Genomic DNA, 14,605 nt, shown 5'->3' with positions numbered 1-14,605 from the left:
AGATGAGTCTGAGCAGAAAACATTTACCTTTTCACCGTCTAGTCCTTGAGTCCCATCCTTCCCATCCCGGCCTGGGATGCCCTAAGATCCACAGAGAGCATTATTATGGGGAAATCTAACGCTCATCATAACAGCTAATAATACATGTCCTTACAGGCTCGCCTTTAGGTCCCGGACCTCCAGGGACTCCCTTGGGGCCGATCTTCCCCTATTGAGAGATTGACATTGATAATATTACAGAACATGAAGTAGAAGTGACTACATGTAATGAGTAATATGATGACAGTTTTCCTACTATCTCTCCTTTGGGCCCTCTGAAACCTTGAGGTCCCTTTTCACCAGCATCACCCTATCCAGAAGACACACACACACTTTTACTGATGAGATTCACTGTGCCTCTACCATACACATGCATGAGAATAATGTGCAGCCTTTGAGTAAGCAGGGGTGAAACACTCACGGTTTTCCCAATCACGCCAGCGATTCCAGGCTTTCCTCTGAAACCAGGCAATCCCTACAAACAGAAGCAGTTTGGAGATCACTCTGCTTATGTGTGACTGCATGTATTGTTGGGGTCACGTGTCGTGTGATGTTTGCTGAGGTCTTACTCTGTCTCCCACTGGTCCCCCGGGCCCCTGCTGACCCCTCAGCCCTCGAGAGCCCTTAATGCACACAAGAGAAGGAAAAATCAAGCTCCTAAAATTACACATTTCCCACAACACACAGTAGAGGTTATGTTTGAATAAAGTAATGCACCACATTTCACATCACAGACACTGTTGAAGCAGCAGAACTGATAAAGAACGGATGTTTGAACAAGTACAGCATTTTCTTTACTCAAGAAACACTGTGGGCTCTATTTTAACAATCTGAAGCGCAAGTAACTTTGTGGGCGGGTCTCGGCGCTGTTGCTATTTTACCGGCACCCGACGCAAGTTTAAAAGGGGTTGGTCTGGAGTAGCTTCATTATTCATAGATGTAGTTTGGGCGTAACGTGAAATAAACCAATCAGAGCGAGATCCAACACACCCTGTAAGAGCAGGTGCGCATGTTGCATGATGGATTGATATTATTATGGCAGCTTTACCAGTAATTTCGCAGTCTTTTTTTCCTGGTTCTTGACGGACAAATTAATTTGTCAGGTGTCCTTACATAAATATGTGTCTTGCCACTATTGGGCAAACAGGTCTGATCTGTCATTACTACAATTAGCCTGAAAAATTTGGGTAAATTTGTAAGCTAGATGTAGGCCTACATTTGTTTTCATCTTCATGGACACCACAATGATTTCCCTCATGTGTTTATATATTTCCTTGTTATAATGTATGATTTGCAAAAATATAAACTGCTGAATCTGTGTTGATGAGAGAATCAAAGTGTATGCGCGTTGTGCACCCGCTACATTATGGTCAAGCATGCGCGCTTAAAATAGCATTATGAACAACGCGCCACTGACTTTAGACCAGGTTTTTTCTGGTCAGAGGCGCAATTGTGTTCTGGAAGTGTAAAATAACACCAGGGAATGTTTGCGCCGAAACACGCCTCCTTTTTTGCGCCGATCCGCCCAGGGAGCGCAAGTTCATTTCCTAGTTTACCGCCATGCGTCTTTTGAGGGGAAAATCCTGCTTTAATAGTATTGATACATGCGTTTGTGTATAAAGTATTTTTTTTTTATTTGAGTCCAGTTGAGTCAATATACTTTTTTAATTATACTATGCATAGCACTTCATCTTTTATATCATGAGATTGTGTCCAAATGCATTCAATGGCAAGAAAAACTGAGCGCCCATGTAAACTGTCCAACCTGTAAGTTGATGAACACATAATGAAGTTCACAGACAGTTCCAGTGATGGACAAAACACACATCTCTGTCATCCTCTGGTCTAAAACCTCACAGCTCCATCTGAGCTTGATTTTCATCAAATCTTAGTATTATAAAGACACATGCACCTGTCTGACCATATATACAACCACAATCCCAAATCAGATGACACTGCGTGTTATTATTAACAAAATATGACGTTTCCGCCCAACAGCATCGATCTGTAGCTAAATTTGCTGTTTTATCATCATCACCAACAAAATCATATAGCTACCTGTGGCCCTACCAGCTCGTTTCACATTAAATGTGATTACTGTTTTTAATATAATATCCAGTATTAATATGCCATTTGCAGCAATGTATATTTGTGCAATTTTGTTATTTTAGTGCTTAGTGGAGAGTCATGGGATTCTTTACTCATCAGAACTGAGTCGTGGCAAAAGAAGGTTGGAAAACACTGATCTGGAGCACTCCATTTACTGTTGTTAGGATTATATACACTCACTTAAAGGATTATTAGGAATCCTGTGTTTGACCCCCTTTCGCCTTCAGAACTGCCTTAATTCTCCATGGCATTGATTCAACAAGGTGCTGAAAGCATTCTTTAGAAATGTTGGCCCATATTGATAGGATAGCATCTTGCAGTTGATGGAGATTTGTGGGATGAAGCTCCCGTTCCACCACATCCCAAAGACGCTCTATTGGGTTGAGATCTGGTGACTGTGGCGGCCATTTTAGTACAGTCAACTCATTGACATGTTCAAGAAACCAGTTTGAAATGATTCCAGCTTTGTGACATGGGGCATTATCCTGCTGGAAGTAGCCATCAGAGGATGGGGATATGGTGGCCATAAAGGGATGGACATGGTCAGAAACAATGCTCAGGTAGGCCGTGGCATTTAAACGATGCCCAATTGGCACTAAGGGGCCTAAAGTGTGCCAAGAAAACATCCCCACACCATTACACCACCACCACCAGCCTGCACAGTGGGAACAAGGCATGATGATCCATGTTCTCATTCTGTTTACACCAAATTCGGACTCTACCATCTGAATGAACAACAGAAATCGAGACTCATCAGACCAGGCAACATTTCTCCAGTCTTCAACTGTCCAGTTTTGGTGAGCTCTTGCAAATTGTGGCTTCTTTTTCCTATTTGTAGTGGAGATGAGTGGTACCCAGTGGGGTCTTCTGCTGTTCAAGGTTGTGTGTGTTGTGTCTTCTTCACAAATGCTTTGCTGCATACCTCGGTTGTAACGAGTGGTTATTTCAGTCAAAGTTGCTCTTCTATCAGCTTGAATCAGTCGGCCCATTCTCCTCTGACCTCTCGCATCAACAAGGCATTTTAGCCCACAGGACTGACCCATACTGGATGTTTTTCCCTTTTTACTCCATTCTTTGTAAACCCTAGAAATGGTTGTGTGTGTAAATCCCAGTAACTGAGCAGATTGTGAAATACTCAGACACCAACAACCACGCCACGCTCAAAACTGCTGAAATCACCTTTCTTTCCCATTCTGACATTCAGTTTGGAGTTCAGGAGATTGTCTTGAGCAGGACCACACCCCTAAATGCATTGAAGCAACTGCCATGTGATTGGTTGATTAGATAATTGCATTAATGAGAAATTGAACAGGTGTTCCTAATAATCCTTTAGGTGAGTGTATATTTTTAATAGTTACATTTTTAGGCTGCTCTGCCTCAGCGGTCTAACAGCGAGATATCCAATCAAATCAAAGAGGGCGGAGCCTAATGTTCACAGAGGACGAGTGTGCATGCCAGAGCGATGCTTCAGTTTAACAGTTAAAGAGTATCAATAGCATGTAAATAGCTAAGCATTCAGTATTTAAGAATTCTTAAACGACTAATGATGTAAACTATTGCCAATGAATAATAGCCCATAATTTACATAATTCATGTAATGTAATTCAAATCTGAGAGACAAGAAACATCAACAGAGCCGTCTTGATAATATTAGGCATTCGATTAACGACCATGACACACCAAGCCGACGTCACAAGAACTAGCAGCGATGAAAGCTGACTGTGTCGCCGACTGCAGGCCACGGTTGACGAGCGTGTGTGTGTGTGTGTGCGCCTGCATGTCAGGGAAGATCTGTCCGTATCAGTAGTCTATATTAATGTGTCACGGCCCTTATGGGTATGTGACACATTGTGTGCATATTTATTTAAATATGGTTCAAATTGATTACAATACTATCTTTATCTTCATCCCCTTTAAATCACCACCAAATGTTCAAGACATTGCTACGGCAAGTGTAAGTGTAGCTGAAGGACAGGCGTGTGAGTTTCTCCCACCTGTAATCCCACTGTCCCTGGGGTTCCCGGAGGACCGGGCGGCCCCTGATCACCCTGAGGGAAGAGACACCGAGAGAAACACATTACAACAAGCTGTTTTCAGCTTTCAATCTCAAAGAGGAATAGTGTTTCCATGTATTCCCAGGGTGGTAAAAGCTCACCTTCTCTCCGTCTTTCCCCAGCTCTCCCTTGCTTCCTTTATGACCTGTATGACCCTAAACGAAAGCAGAAGCAGCTCAGCAATCTGTGATATCTTCTGTAATGAGAGACAGATGTGTCATCATCATACGTACCTTGAATCCAGGCATCCCAGGCGGTCCAGGAGGACCCGGAGGACAGATGGCCGGACACTGCAAACGAGACAATGATGTAATCAATCTGCATGCGGAGAAAAACACGTGTCCTTCTACATGAGAAGCTCTTCCTAGTCATTGGGATTTTGAGGGAAGCTAAAATAAAGATGTATGTTGAAAACGGGATAACACTCCCAATAACCTCTCAACCCTGTGTAAGGGTTGGACACACAGTGTTGAGGACGTTACACTCACCAGCAGATCTCCATTGCCTTCAGGAAGAGTTCCTGGAAGTCCCTAAAAGGAGGCGGATGACAGACATAAAACTGGAATATTCAAATAAAATAAAGTGTTTCTGCACTTTTAGTTTGAGATGCACTTACAGGAGGTCCATCTACGCCTGCAAGACCAGGAAGTCCTGGAAGACCCTCCGGCCCCTACAACCAATCACAGACCAGCGTCACGGATCACTGTGCAGTGTAGACAGCGTTCTAGTAGATCCATTACAAATGAACGACAACACGTGTTTGCGCACTCACCGGCGGCCCCTGAGGGCCCGCTCCACCTGGAAGCCCGTTCTCTCCAGCAAGACCCTGAGATCAGACAAGAGCAAACGCTGCACACATTTACATCTGTTGAGGATCCATGCTGGATAATAAATGTACATAAAACAACTCGGAGGGCGTGCAAACAGACCGAATCTCTGGGCTAATTCCTGAGTACTCACCAGAGCTCCGGGTCTACCTCTGCCCTGCGGACGACAAGACAGCACATCTCATCACTAACCCTGGGCATCATTACACTATACACTGCATATTGATGATGTTTTGAGAGTGTGAGTAATGATGGTGGTTTGAACGCGTGGGAAAATGACGGTGTTAATGAGACTATCATATATTGTGGTGTGACTGAAGAACTTCTTTGAATCCTGTGATTGAAGTGTCTGTGTTTACAGTGGGTTTACTCATGCTGGGCACATACAGGGGGTCCGTCTGGTCCGGGAGGTCCTGGGTCTCCCTATAAAAGCAACAACACAATATTAAGTCTCCGTTGGCAGCTGCGAAACCGAAGACAGAAGCAGTTTGCGTTTCCCAACGATGGACGCACCCCAAACTCAACACGTGTGTATTCGTGTTCACGCAGTAGTGTGACTGTCAAAGGTTTCTGACCACTGTGCGGTTTCCAGCCAATCCCACAATATATATCATCTATTCACAATGTGAATATGTTTTTTATCATGGGTACATTGCAGAGTTTCACGAGAGACAAGCACATTAAAATGAAGTGAATCCACTAATATAGCCTATCCCGAAATGATATGACATATTTGTTCTTCTGTAGACCTCTACGGTATTTATGCACATTTGTTCAAAACAGCCTGTAGGATTGTTCACATGATGTATGTAGAAGTTTTGTATGATTTTGTTACAGTAATTATTACCATGTTGGACTGTGTGTCTATTTCTCTTAAATGCATCAACTTATACTTATCATTTTGGTTTGATTGCTTGTGTTACAGGAGGAAATACATATTTTGTGTCTATCTGATGTAGTAGATTTAAAGTTTACTCGCCCCTATGTCACCCAAGATGTCCATGTCTTTCTTTCTTCAGTGGAAAAGAAATTAAGGTTTTTGATGAAAACATTCCAGGATTTTCTCCATATAATGGACTTCAATGGGAACCAAACGGTTCAAGGTCCAAAAGACAGTTTCAGTGCAAATTGCAAACTTGTTCAACAGGCTTTAAACGATTCCAGACAATAAATAAGGGTCTTATCAAGCGAAACGATCGGTCATTTTTTTAAAAAATAACAAAGTTTAAGTTTTATAAGCTCAAATGCTCGCCTTGCTCTGTTCTGTAATGAGCGTGACTCTCCTGTTCGAACTCGTTCAACAAAATGAACAAATCTTTTTCCGAATCAATCTGTTCGTCTATTTTGCCGAATGAACCAAATGATTCAGAAAAAGATTTGTTCATTTTGATGAACGAGTTCGAACAGGAGTGTGTTACAGAACAGAGCAAGGCAAGCGTTTGAGCTTATAAAACTTAAACTTTGTTATTTATTTATTAAACGAGCGATCGTTTCGCTTGATAAGACCCTTATTCATCGTCTGGACTCATTTAAAGCCCTTTGAACAAGTTTGCAGTTTGTACTTAAAGTTTCTTTTGGACCTTGAACCGTTTGGACTCCATTGAAGTCCATTATATGGAGAAAATCCTGGAATGTTTTCATCAAAAAACCTTAATTTCTTTTCGACTGAGGAAAGAAAGACATGGACATCTTGGATGACACGGGGGTGAGTAAATTATCAGCAAAAGTTTTTTTCAAAAGTGAACTACTCCTTTAAATTATGTAAACTAAAGGTGGCTTATTATGCCCATTTTCACAGGAAGTAATATAAGTCTCTGATGTCCTCAGAATGTGTCTGTAAAGTTTCAGCTCAAAACACCAGCCAGATCATTTAATATAGCTTGTCAAAGTTGCCCCTTTTAGAGTGTGAGGGAAAATGCTCCATTTTGTGTGTGTCCCTTTAAATGCAAATGAGCGTCTGCCCGTTCAGAGACAGCTGATCCTTTACACGAGCTGCCGATACTGGAACAGCATAACATTTGAGAATTTCTCTCAGGCAAAATGTGAATAATACCCAGAAGCGAGTGCCGGAGTCACATTTGGGCGGGGCAACACGTGTCGCTCTGCCCACCCCCAAATTACTTGATTTATAATACCGCAATCTTACTGGTGTAGACGATTCAGGTCTAATAATGCGCATCCTTTATGTTAGATTTTGTGAATGATTTGGATGTATTAAAGAAATTTTAAATGCTAACTTTAATCGTATCTTATTATCGGTTTACCATGGTAACTTTAGTTAAGATCTATTGGCTAATGTTTTATTGTGCTTAAGACACAGAATAGATGAAGTTATTGTTTAAAAACGAACGCTTCAGGGAGATGTTTTACAATAACACGTCATTCACTTGTTCTCTTCATATTTGTATCAGGATCGGTGGATCAGCGCAAATGATGATAATTCACTGTACGAATGTAAGCAGCTGATTTTAAATTTAAAGCACGACCGTTTTTTGTTGTCATTTTTTAACGAGATTTGTTGTCCAATGCTCGCATTATTTGGTACAAAGAGCAAATACAATTTTTAATGGCAAACTCGTGTTTACTCAGTTACTCGCTCCACAAAAAACAACCCCTCCGTTTGCAAAGAAGAACTAGTGCGCCATCATGTGGATGGATGTTTGACTACATGCAAGCTTTTGAATTGTCGTTTAGCCAGGCCTGTCAATCAATTTTAAAAATACGCGACACTGTCAGACAAGCATGGAGACGATAAAACAGATATTGCGAAAAAGGGAAAACGAATATGTAGAACAGAAACATCCAGGGTCATCCTTATCAACAATGATTTGTGATCATTTTCATAAGGAAAAAAGACGTGCAATTAAATGCGTTGATGCGATAACGTTACCATATTAAGATTTGATTCAGAACGTCCAATTTGACTGCTATTGTGGTTCTAATGTCCTGTTTTAATCGCATTTTATCTAAACAACTTTGCAACAACGGGATTGTAGGCTAAATAACACAATTTTAGTAAAAGTCAATGACTGGTAGAATTTGAATGAAAATCTGTAGGCTATTTTAAAAATAGCCTTCAGTAAATTTTACCCTGAGGTGGATCTAATCATCGTGGTCCGGTAAATAACATTATGCCAAATGTTAAAGGACTTAAAGGGTTACAGTGATGTGTGATTGACATTTTAGCACTCAGCGTGCACTTGCGCGTCTATGTTAAGCGCATTTTTAAGAAACGCAGGCTGCGCACACGGTAAATGCCGTTTACGTTCGGGTCCAGTCGGGTTCTAAAGGAAATGGCGTCACGTCAGGTCGGACTCGGGTCTAATTTTATCGGGTCTGTCTCGGGTCGGGTTTTTCTTTTTTTTTTAAATAATTTATGCACGTCGGGTTCGGGTAAGTAGTGATTCGGGTCGGGTCCAGTTTTTAGGACCCGAGAAGACCTCTAGTTTACACACACTGTTGGACGCACACTTTTCTATGATAGGTCCCCTTTAAGTCATAAACAGAACATTTCTCTATGTATGTAATATTGCATACGTGACAACTACTTTCTTACTTTTTAACTCCCTATTTGATGAGTTTTTGGGTTGATGAACAGTATGCCTCTCGCCGTTAGGATCACAGTTTTTCATCACGGTAATGAACACAGTCAGTCAGCTAATGTCATATGTTATGCAACACATTTTCTTTGTTATAAAATATCACGTGAACTTCCCGGTTCACAGCTCGCTGCTATCAGCCACACAGAGTGATGATGATTTCAGCTGATTCCACCAAACTAATTAAAAGAAAACCTGTGGTGGGAAGAAGACTTGACATTCCAGGCTGGATTAAGAGGACTTCATCTGAAGTCACCTGATCCTCATTAAAACGGCCCACGGCGCTGCTATGGCTGCACACAATATGAACACATGACTTATGGACACAAGTTGTTGTTGGAAAATCACACCTACAAAGTAGTTTCTAAAGGGACATATTCACTTTGCAAAATTCACTTTTGGGTGATGTTCGAACAGTAAAATCTAGTAAAATCCACTTACTCCTTTTTTTTTTATAATCCCCATAAATCAAAAGTAGAGATATTGTCTATCAACATTATCTATATCTATTAACAATCTATAACAATATCAATAACAGTGCCTATAAACTTTTGAAACAATCTGTATTGTTAAAAGCGTTTTAATATAAATAAAGGTGACTTGACTCTATAAATACCCTGTTCTAGGTTGTGGCATCACATTGTGGCATCACATTGTACAGGCCCCGCCAATGAGTGGCATCACATTGTACAGGCCCCACCCATGAGTGGCATCACATTGTACAGGCCCCGCCCATGAGTGGCATTACATTGTACAGGCCCCGCCCATGAGTGGCATTACATTGTACAGGCCCCGCCCATGAGTGGCATCACATTGTACAGGCCCCGCCCATGAGTGGCATTACATTGTACAGGCCCCGCCCATGAGTGGCATCACATTGTACAGGCCCCACCCATGAGTGGCATCACATTGTACAGGCCCCGCCCATGAGTGGCATTACATTGTACAGGCCCCGCCCATGAGTGGCATTACATTGTACAGGCCCCGCCCATGAGTGGCATCACATTGTACAGGCCCCGCCCATGAGTGGCATCACATTGTACAGGCCCCGCCCATGAGTGGCATTACATTGTACAGGCCCCGCCCATGAGTGGCATCACATTGTTCAGGCCCCGCCCATGAGTGGCATCACATTGTACAGGCCCCGCCCATGAGTGGCATCACATTGTACAGGCCCCGCCCATGAGTGGCATTACATTGTACAGGCCCCGCCCATGAGTGGCATTACATTGTACAGGCCCCGCCCATGAGTGGCATCACGTTATACAGGCCCCACCCATTGAGTGGCATCACATTGTACAGGCCCCACCCATTGAGTGGCATCACATTGTACAGGCCCCACCCATTGAGTGGCATCACATTGTACAGGCCCCGCCCATGAATGGCATCACATTATAGAGGCTCCACCCACAAGTGACATCACATTGTACAGGCCCCGCCCATTGAGTGGCATCACATTGTACAAGCCCCGCCCATGAATGGAGGCTACGCCCACAAATGACATCACATTATAGAGGCTCTGCCCACAAGTGACATCACATTGTGCACGCCCCACCCATTGAGTGTCATCACATTGTACAGGCCCCGCCCACGAGTGGTGACGATCTGCATCGATCTCGCCCTGAGTGAGCCAAAACTTAGTCTGCCATGTTTATGACCTCGCTCTATCTCCTGTTGATATTATGTCTGGGCCACATAAACATTACAAATGTTCTGTTTTTGGATGTACCAGTGAACATAATCCTGCATAATCTCCCGGCATCTGAGACACTGGGGACACAGTGGATCCATTTCATTTATGAAGGATCTGTGTCAAAGAAATGAAAGTCTTATGTGTTTGTGCGAATTATTTTACACCAGACTGCTTCGCAAATGAGGGTCAGTTCAACGCTGGATTTGCACAACAGTTGATTCTGAAAGATGGGTCGATAGATCTTACCACAGTTCCCACACGAGCAGTTCATAGAGGATCAGGACGAAACATGCAAGCCGATAGGTTGAATAAACTCCACAATAACTACATAAATCCATTCTTCCCGAGTCTCTCTGTCAGTGTTTGAACATGTAAGTCTGGCTAGGACAGGAATAACTGAGAGTGATGCTGTCTTAGACGTCAGCTCTATATAAGCCTCCTTTCACACTGAACGAGTAAATTATCTGAACGTGCTTTTCTGACATTTTATCTATGTAAGATTCTCCAGTTTTCTTGAAGTGAAGTATCTGAAGCAAAAGCTGTAAAGGCTCCGCCCTCTTCTGGAAAGGGGCGGGAGGAGCAGCTCATTTGCATTTAAAGGTACACACAATGACGGCTTGTTTTTGCTCACACCCAGAAGAAGTTGGACATGATATAATAACTGATCAGTGGACCGATATTACACCCTGAACAAGGGGCATAACACCCCCCTTAAATAGGAGATTCAGAGACAAATACTACAGTAGAAGTGCTTTAGTCATAACGGGTTATGTTCAGGTGTGGAGAGACTCATTTTATTTCACTCATAAAGACTGAGAGTTACTCACTGCTGCTCCTGGGGGCCCGTCTTTACCAGCTGGACCGTCCGGACCGGTCAACCCCTACAGGACAGGACGTTTCCATGATCAGACGACAACACTTATAGTGCTTAAATGATTTCCTTTACATAAATGAGTTTAAAGAATCCCCCCGTGTGTGTGTGTGTGTGTGTGTGTGTGCCGCTGGAAATGCTGTGTTGCTTCATGACTTACATCCACACCAGGAAGGCCAGGCAGTCCCGGGCTCCCCGCGGCCCCAGGGCCACCCGCTTTTCCTTTCGGGCCCTGCCATCCAAACACAAACACCATCTTACATCACCATCGTCTCCATTTTATGTTGACATGTTATTTACTGCATCGAATAATGCACTGAGCTCCGGCTGGACGGGCTGAAGACATGACATGACAGTCTGCCTCATTACTGATACACGTCTCCACATCTCCATCTAAAGCAGAGCTAGCATTCATACGCTACCAGAAGATCTGACAGGAGATCAGGAGATACTCACAGGCTTTCCGGGGAGTCCAGGAGGGCCAGGTTTCCCCTGCAGAGATCACAGGGTCAGAACTACATCTACAGTCAGGAAAGCTGAATAACACAGAGGAGTGTGTGGAGGGGGTCGGGGAAACTCGAGACGAGTGTGTTTGGTTTGAGGCTGAATGAATGGGCTCTCTGTCACGGCACTGCGCTGAGCAGATTTTCGTTTACTAAGGAAACATTCACAGCTTTCATCGTTTGCATGCGTAAATTCCTGAGAGTCTTTCCTTTAACAAGTTAACGTCTGTAAGGACTCACGGCTTGTCTAAACAGTTAATACATTGCAATACAGTGGTGTTTAGAAAATTAAGTATTTTTCATGAAGAATAATGATGAGAGTAATTTAATTCACATAATAAAAATCTGTTAAATCTGTCATAAACAAATATTTAGGTTTTTTTCTTACTTAAAATGTGAAGCAAATAAAAACCGATAAAGAGAATGTAATCTAGATATAATGTGTCTGTGTGTAAACTCACATCGATGCCATCTTTCCCTGGGGGTCCCGGTGGCCCCGTCGTCCCCACAGTGCCTCGAGGACCCGGCCTCTGCAACACACACACACACACACACACACACACGATCAAGAAGGACAATCAGATGAGCAAAATACACACAAAAAAAGAAAGAAATGCCACAGGTGTTTTGTTCTCAGATCATCCAGTGTATGGAGACTGCCCTCCTGTCTCAACCCGACTCAAATTAAAAACTCAAAATAAATCTGTTTATCTGTGTATACTAACTGGTCAAAAAGCGATTCATAAAGCAGTTTCAAACATTCAGGCAGAAAAAGACCAACACGACGAGCACAAATGAAGTGAGGTGGGTGAAGTGGGCAAACACTCGTTCTCACAAAGATGCCATTGTTGACGCTCACGTTACACTGTGAACTAGAATGTTTCGTAAGGTAACCTGATTATTTTCCTCACGTTGTAACATCTTAATGATAAGATTTATTCATGTAAGACGTTAACTTTTAGTTACATCAACAGTATATTGAAGAGTCAGGTAGAAATCTGTGCGCTTTTACAGTCAGTCCACAAATTATTGAAAAGCGTTTATAAACGAAAGAGTGATTAATTCCATACATGATGCAAACTCGTTATCCACTGAGATTCACAATATGCGCTAAAGTTCTCAGCCGGGATATTATTATAGGCAGCAATACATCGACCCGTTAAATATGGGTTTAATAGTCGCTCGTCCCGCATCTCTTACCTGGGCGAGTGCCGATGTCACCAGCTGCGACAGAAAGAGTAAGTGTAGCGCGGAGAACATCACGGCCATGGCTGCGGTCCTCCTCTCGGTGCTGTGCTCAGCCTGTGCGGGGCTCGCTATGGGCGCAGATAAAGGGGCAGCGCGGAGTCCTCGGAGGGGGTGGACATGACATGAGTTACACTGATCACTGTACAGCTCACTCATCAACCCACCCCCGCAATCATTATCAGCATCAGCAACATAATATTATTGAAAAATAATGTCAGATCAACAATCACCTGCTTGACCTTTACACACAGAAATGAGTTAATAGTAGTTGAATTCCCTCTTTTACACACCCACCAAACACCAACTATTTATTAACATATAAAATGTATATTAAAAAAACTATTTCATGTAAATGTACGTTAAATACATGTGACCTGATCCAGCAAAATGAGTCACAGTGACCCAAATTTAAAAATTGAGATTTTGATATTAATGGAAAGAGGACACTGTAAGCTTTCAAATGATACCTTGGTCAAAGTCATACCTTGAATGGTTGTAAAGATATACACATTTGAATTCTGGTCGTCTGCCCTTTTTTTCCAACTGAAAACCTGAGAAAAATCGCTTTTAAAGTTTTTTTGCCCTTTTTTTGATAGCTTTCAAAATCCATAGAATTTTAAGGGATAAACTATTTATTTTATATAGCTTAATTTGACCAAATAGATTAACATATATAAATGCAATTTAACAAGGCTGAAGCTCAACTTATTTTTAAGTTTTTTTGGAATAAATAATTAAAAAGTCACTTTTACAAAAATGTTCTAAAATCAGAAAGATTAAGAGGAGTCAAAGAGAAATTCAGTTTTCATACGGATTAGCCCAAATAAGCAGAGATCAGTCTGTTTTCTTTCGTTTTGAATGGTTGTGTTTAAAAGTAGACCGGTCTGTGAGGCGATAGCTTACTTTCGGTTCATGAGACTTCGGTTCAAGCTTCAGTTCACGTGCCGCGCGTCTCCGCGTCGTGATTAGGCCTAGCCTATCCATTGTCTGCAATTTATTTCTTATTATTAAATACTAGTAATTGGTTGATGAAACATTGATTTAAATTAAGATAATTATTTTAAAACAAAATTCACTTTAAAGAAGACTTCGTGCTTGCTTTCGGTTTAAGCTCTGTGAAAGTTTTAGTGCTGCTTCCAGAGAACGGTCACGTTTGGATTGTTTTTTCCTCATAAATGCGAACACGGAAAATAAAATAAAGATTTTATGTTCTAGGGAGAGTCAACCCTTCTTCATCCGGTGAGTAGGCCTATTACTTTTGGTTTGTGCAGTGTGGTTCACATAGGCCAATTGATTAAAAGATTTAATTATCTGGGAATTGGATCTCCTCCATAACGCTGAAATTGCCCAATTTTAAACAATTATTTAGTAATAATTTAACTAGTTTTGTGGTGTAAGTCTACGTATTTTATAATGTTAACTTAAAATAATACTAATAGGTAATTTAAAGATGTGGTAGCTAGCATTGGGTCTGGACGTGAAGGATAACTTCGGGAGTTGAAGGGACGTGTCGGTGTCGTGATTCTGTCTTCTCACACCGCGACACAGGTTCGTGGATCTGAGTGTCGCGATCGTTACAGCCTTACATATATTCTTCTTGCAGATAAATATACTCACACAGCTTAGGTTAGAAGCCTCCAGTGAGTTCAACGTTTCAGGGGA

The 14,605-nt window shown here is 42.1% G+C and overlaps 1 protein-coding gene across 1 annotated transcript in view; it reads right to left on the bottom strand.

Annotated features, from left to right (window-relative positions):
- The window catches only part of col9a3 (collagen, type IX, alpha 3), a 28,448-nt gene extending 15,263 nt beyond the window's left edge, over positions 1–13,185 (bottom strand). Inside the window, exons 1-18 of the mRNA XM_089124452.1 lie at positions 12,896–13,185; positions 12,157–12,225; positions 11,649–11,684; positions 11,353–11,424; positions 11,149–11,202; positions 5,417–5,452; positions 5,163–5,186; positions 4,975–5,028; positions 4,819–4,872; positions 4,691–4,732; positions 4,436–4,492; positions 4,304–4,357; positions 4,143–4,196; positions 609–662; positions 461–514; positions 296–349; positions 155–208; positions 28–81 (exon numbers count right to left, since the gene is read on the bottom strand). Coding sequence (XP_088980578.1) covers positions 28–81; positions 155–208; positions 296–349; positions 461–514; positions 609–662; positions 4,143–4,196; positions 4,304–4,357; positions 4,436–4,492; positions 4,691–4,732; positions 4,819–4,872; positions 4,975–5,028; positions 5,163–5,186; positions 5,417–5,452; positions 11,149–11,202; positions 11,353–11,424; positions 11,649–11,684; positions 12,157–12,225; positions 12,896–13,099 — 1,080 coding nt within the window. The 5' untranslated portion in view covers positions 13,100–13,185. The remainder of the gene's footprint in view (positions 1–27; positions 82–154; positions 209–295; positions 350–460; positions 515–608; positions 663–4,142; positions 4,197–4,303; positions 4,358–4,435; positions 4,493–4,690; positions 4,733–4,818; positions 4,873–4,974; positions 5,029–5,162; positions 5,187–5,416; positions 5,453–11,148; positions 11,203–11,352; positions 11,425–11,648; positions 11,685–12,156; positions 12,226–12,895) is intronic.
- Positions 13,186–14,605: the final 1,420 nt, after the last annotated feature.

This window comes from Pimephales promelas, chromosome 20 (assembly GCF_988280905.1).
Source record: "Pimephales promelas chromosome 20, fPimPro1.hap1.1, whole genome shotgun sequence".
NCBI lineage: Eukaryota > Metazoa > Chordata > Actinopteri > Cypriniformes > Leuciscidae > Pimephales > Pimephales promelas.
This window is presented reverse-complemented; position numbering and strand designations above follow the sequence as displayed.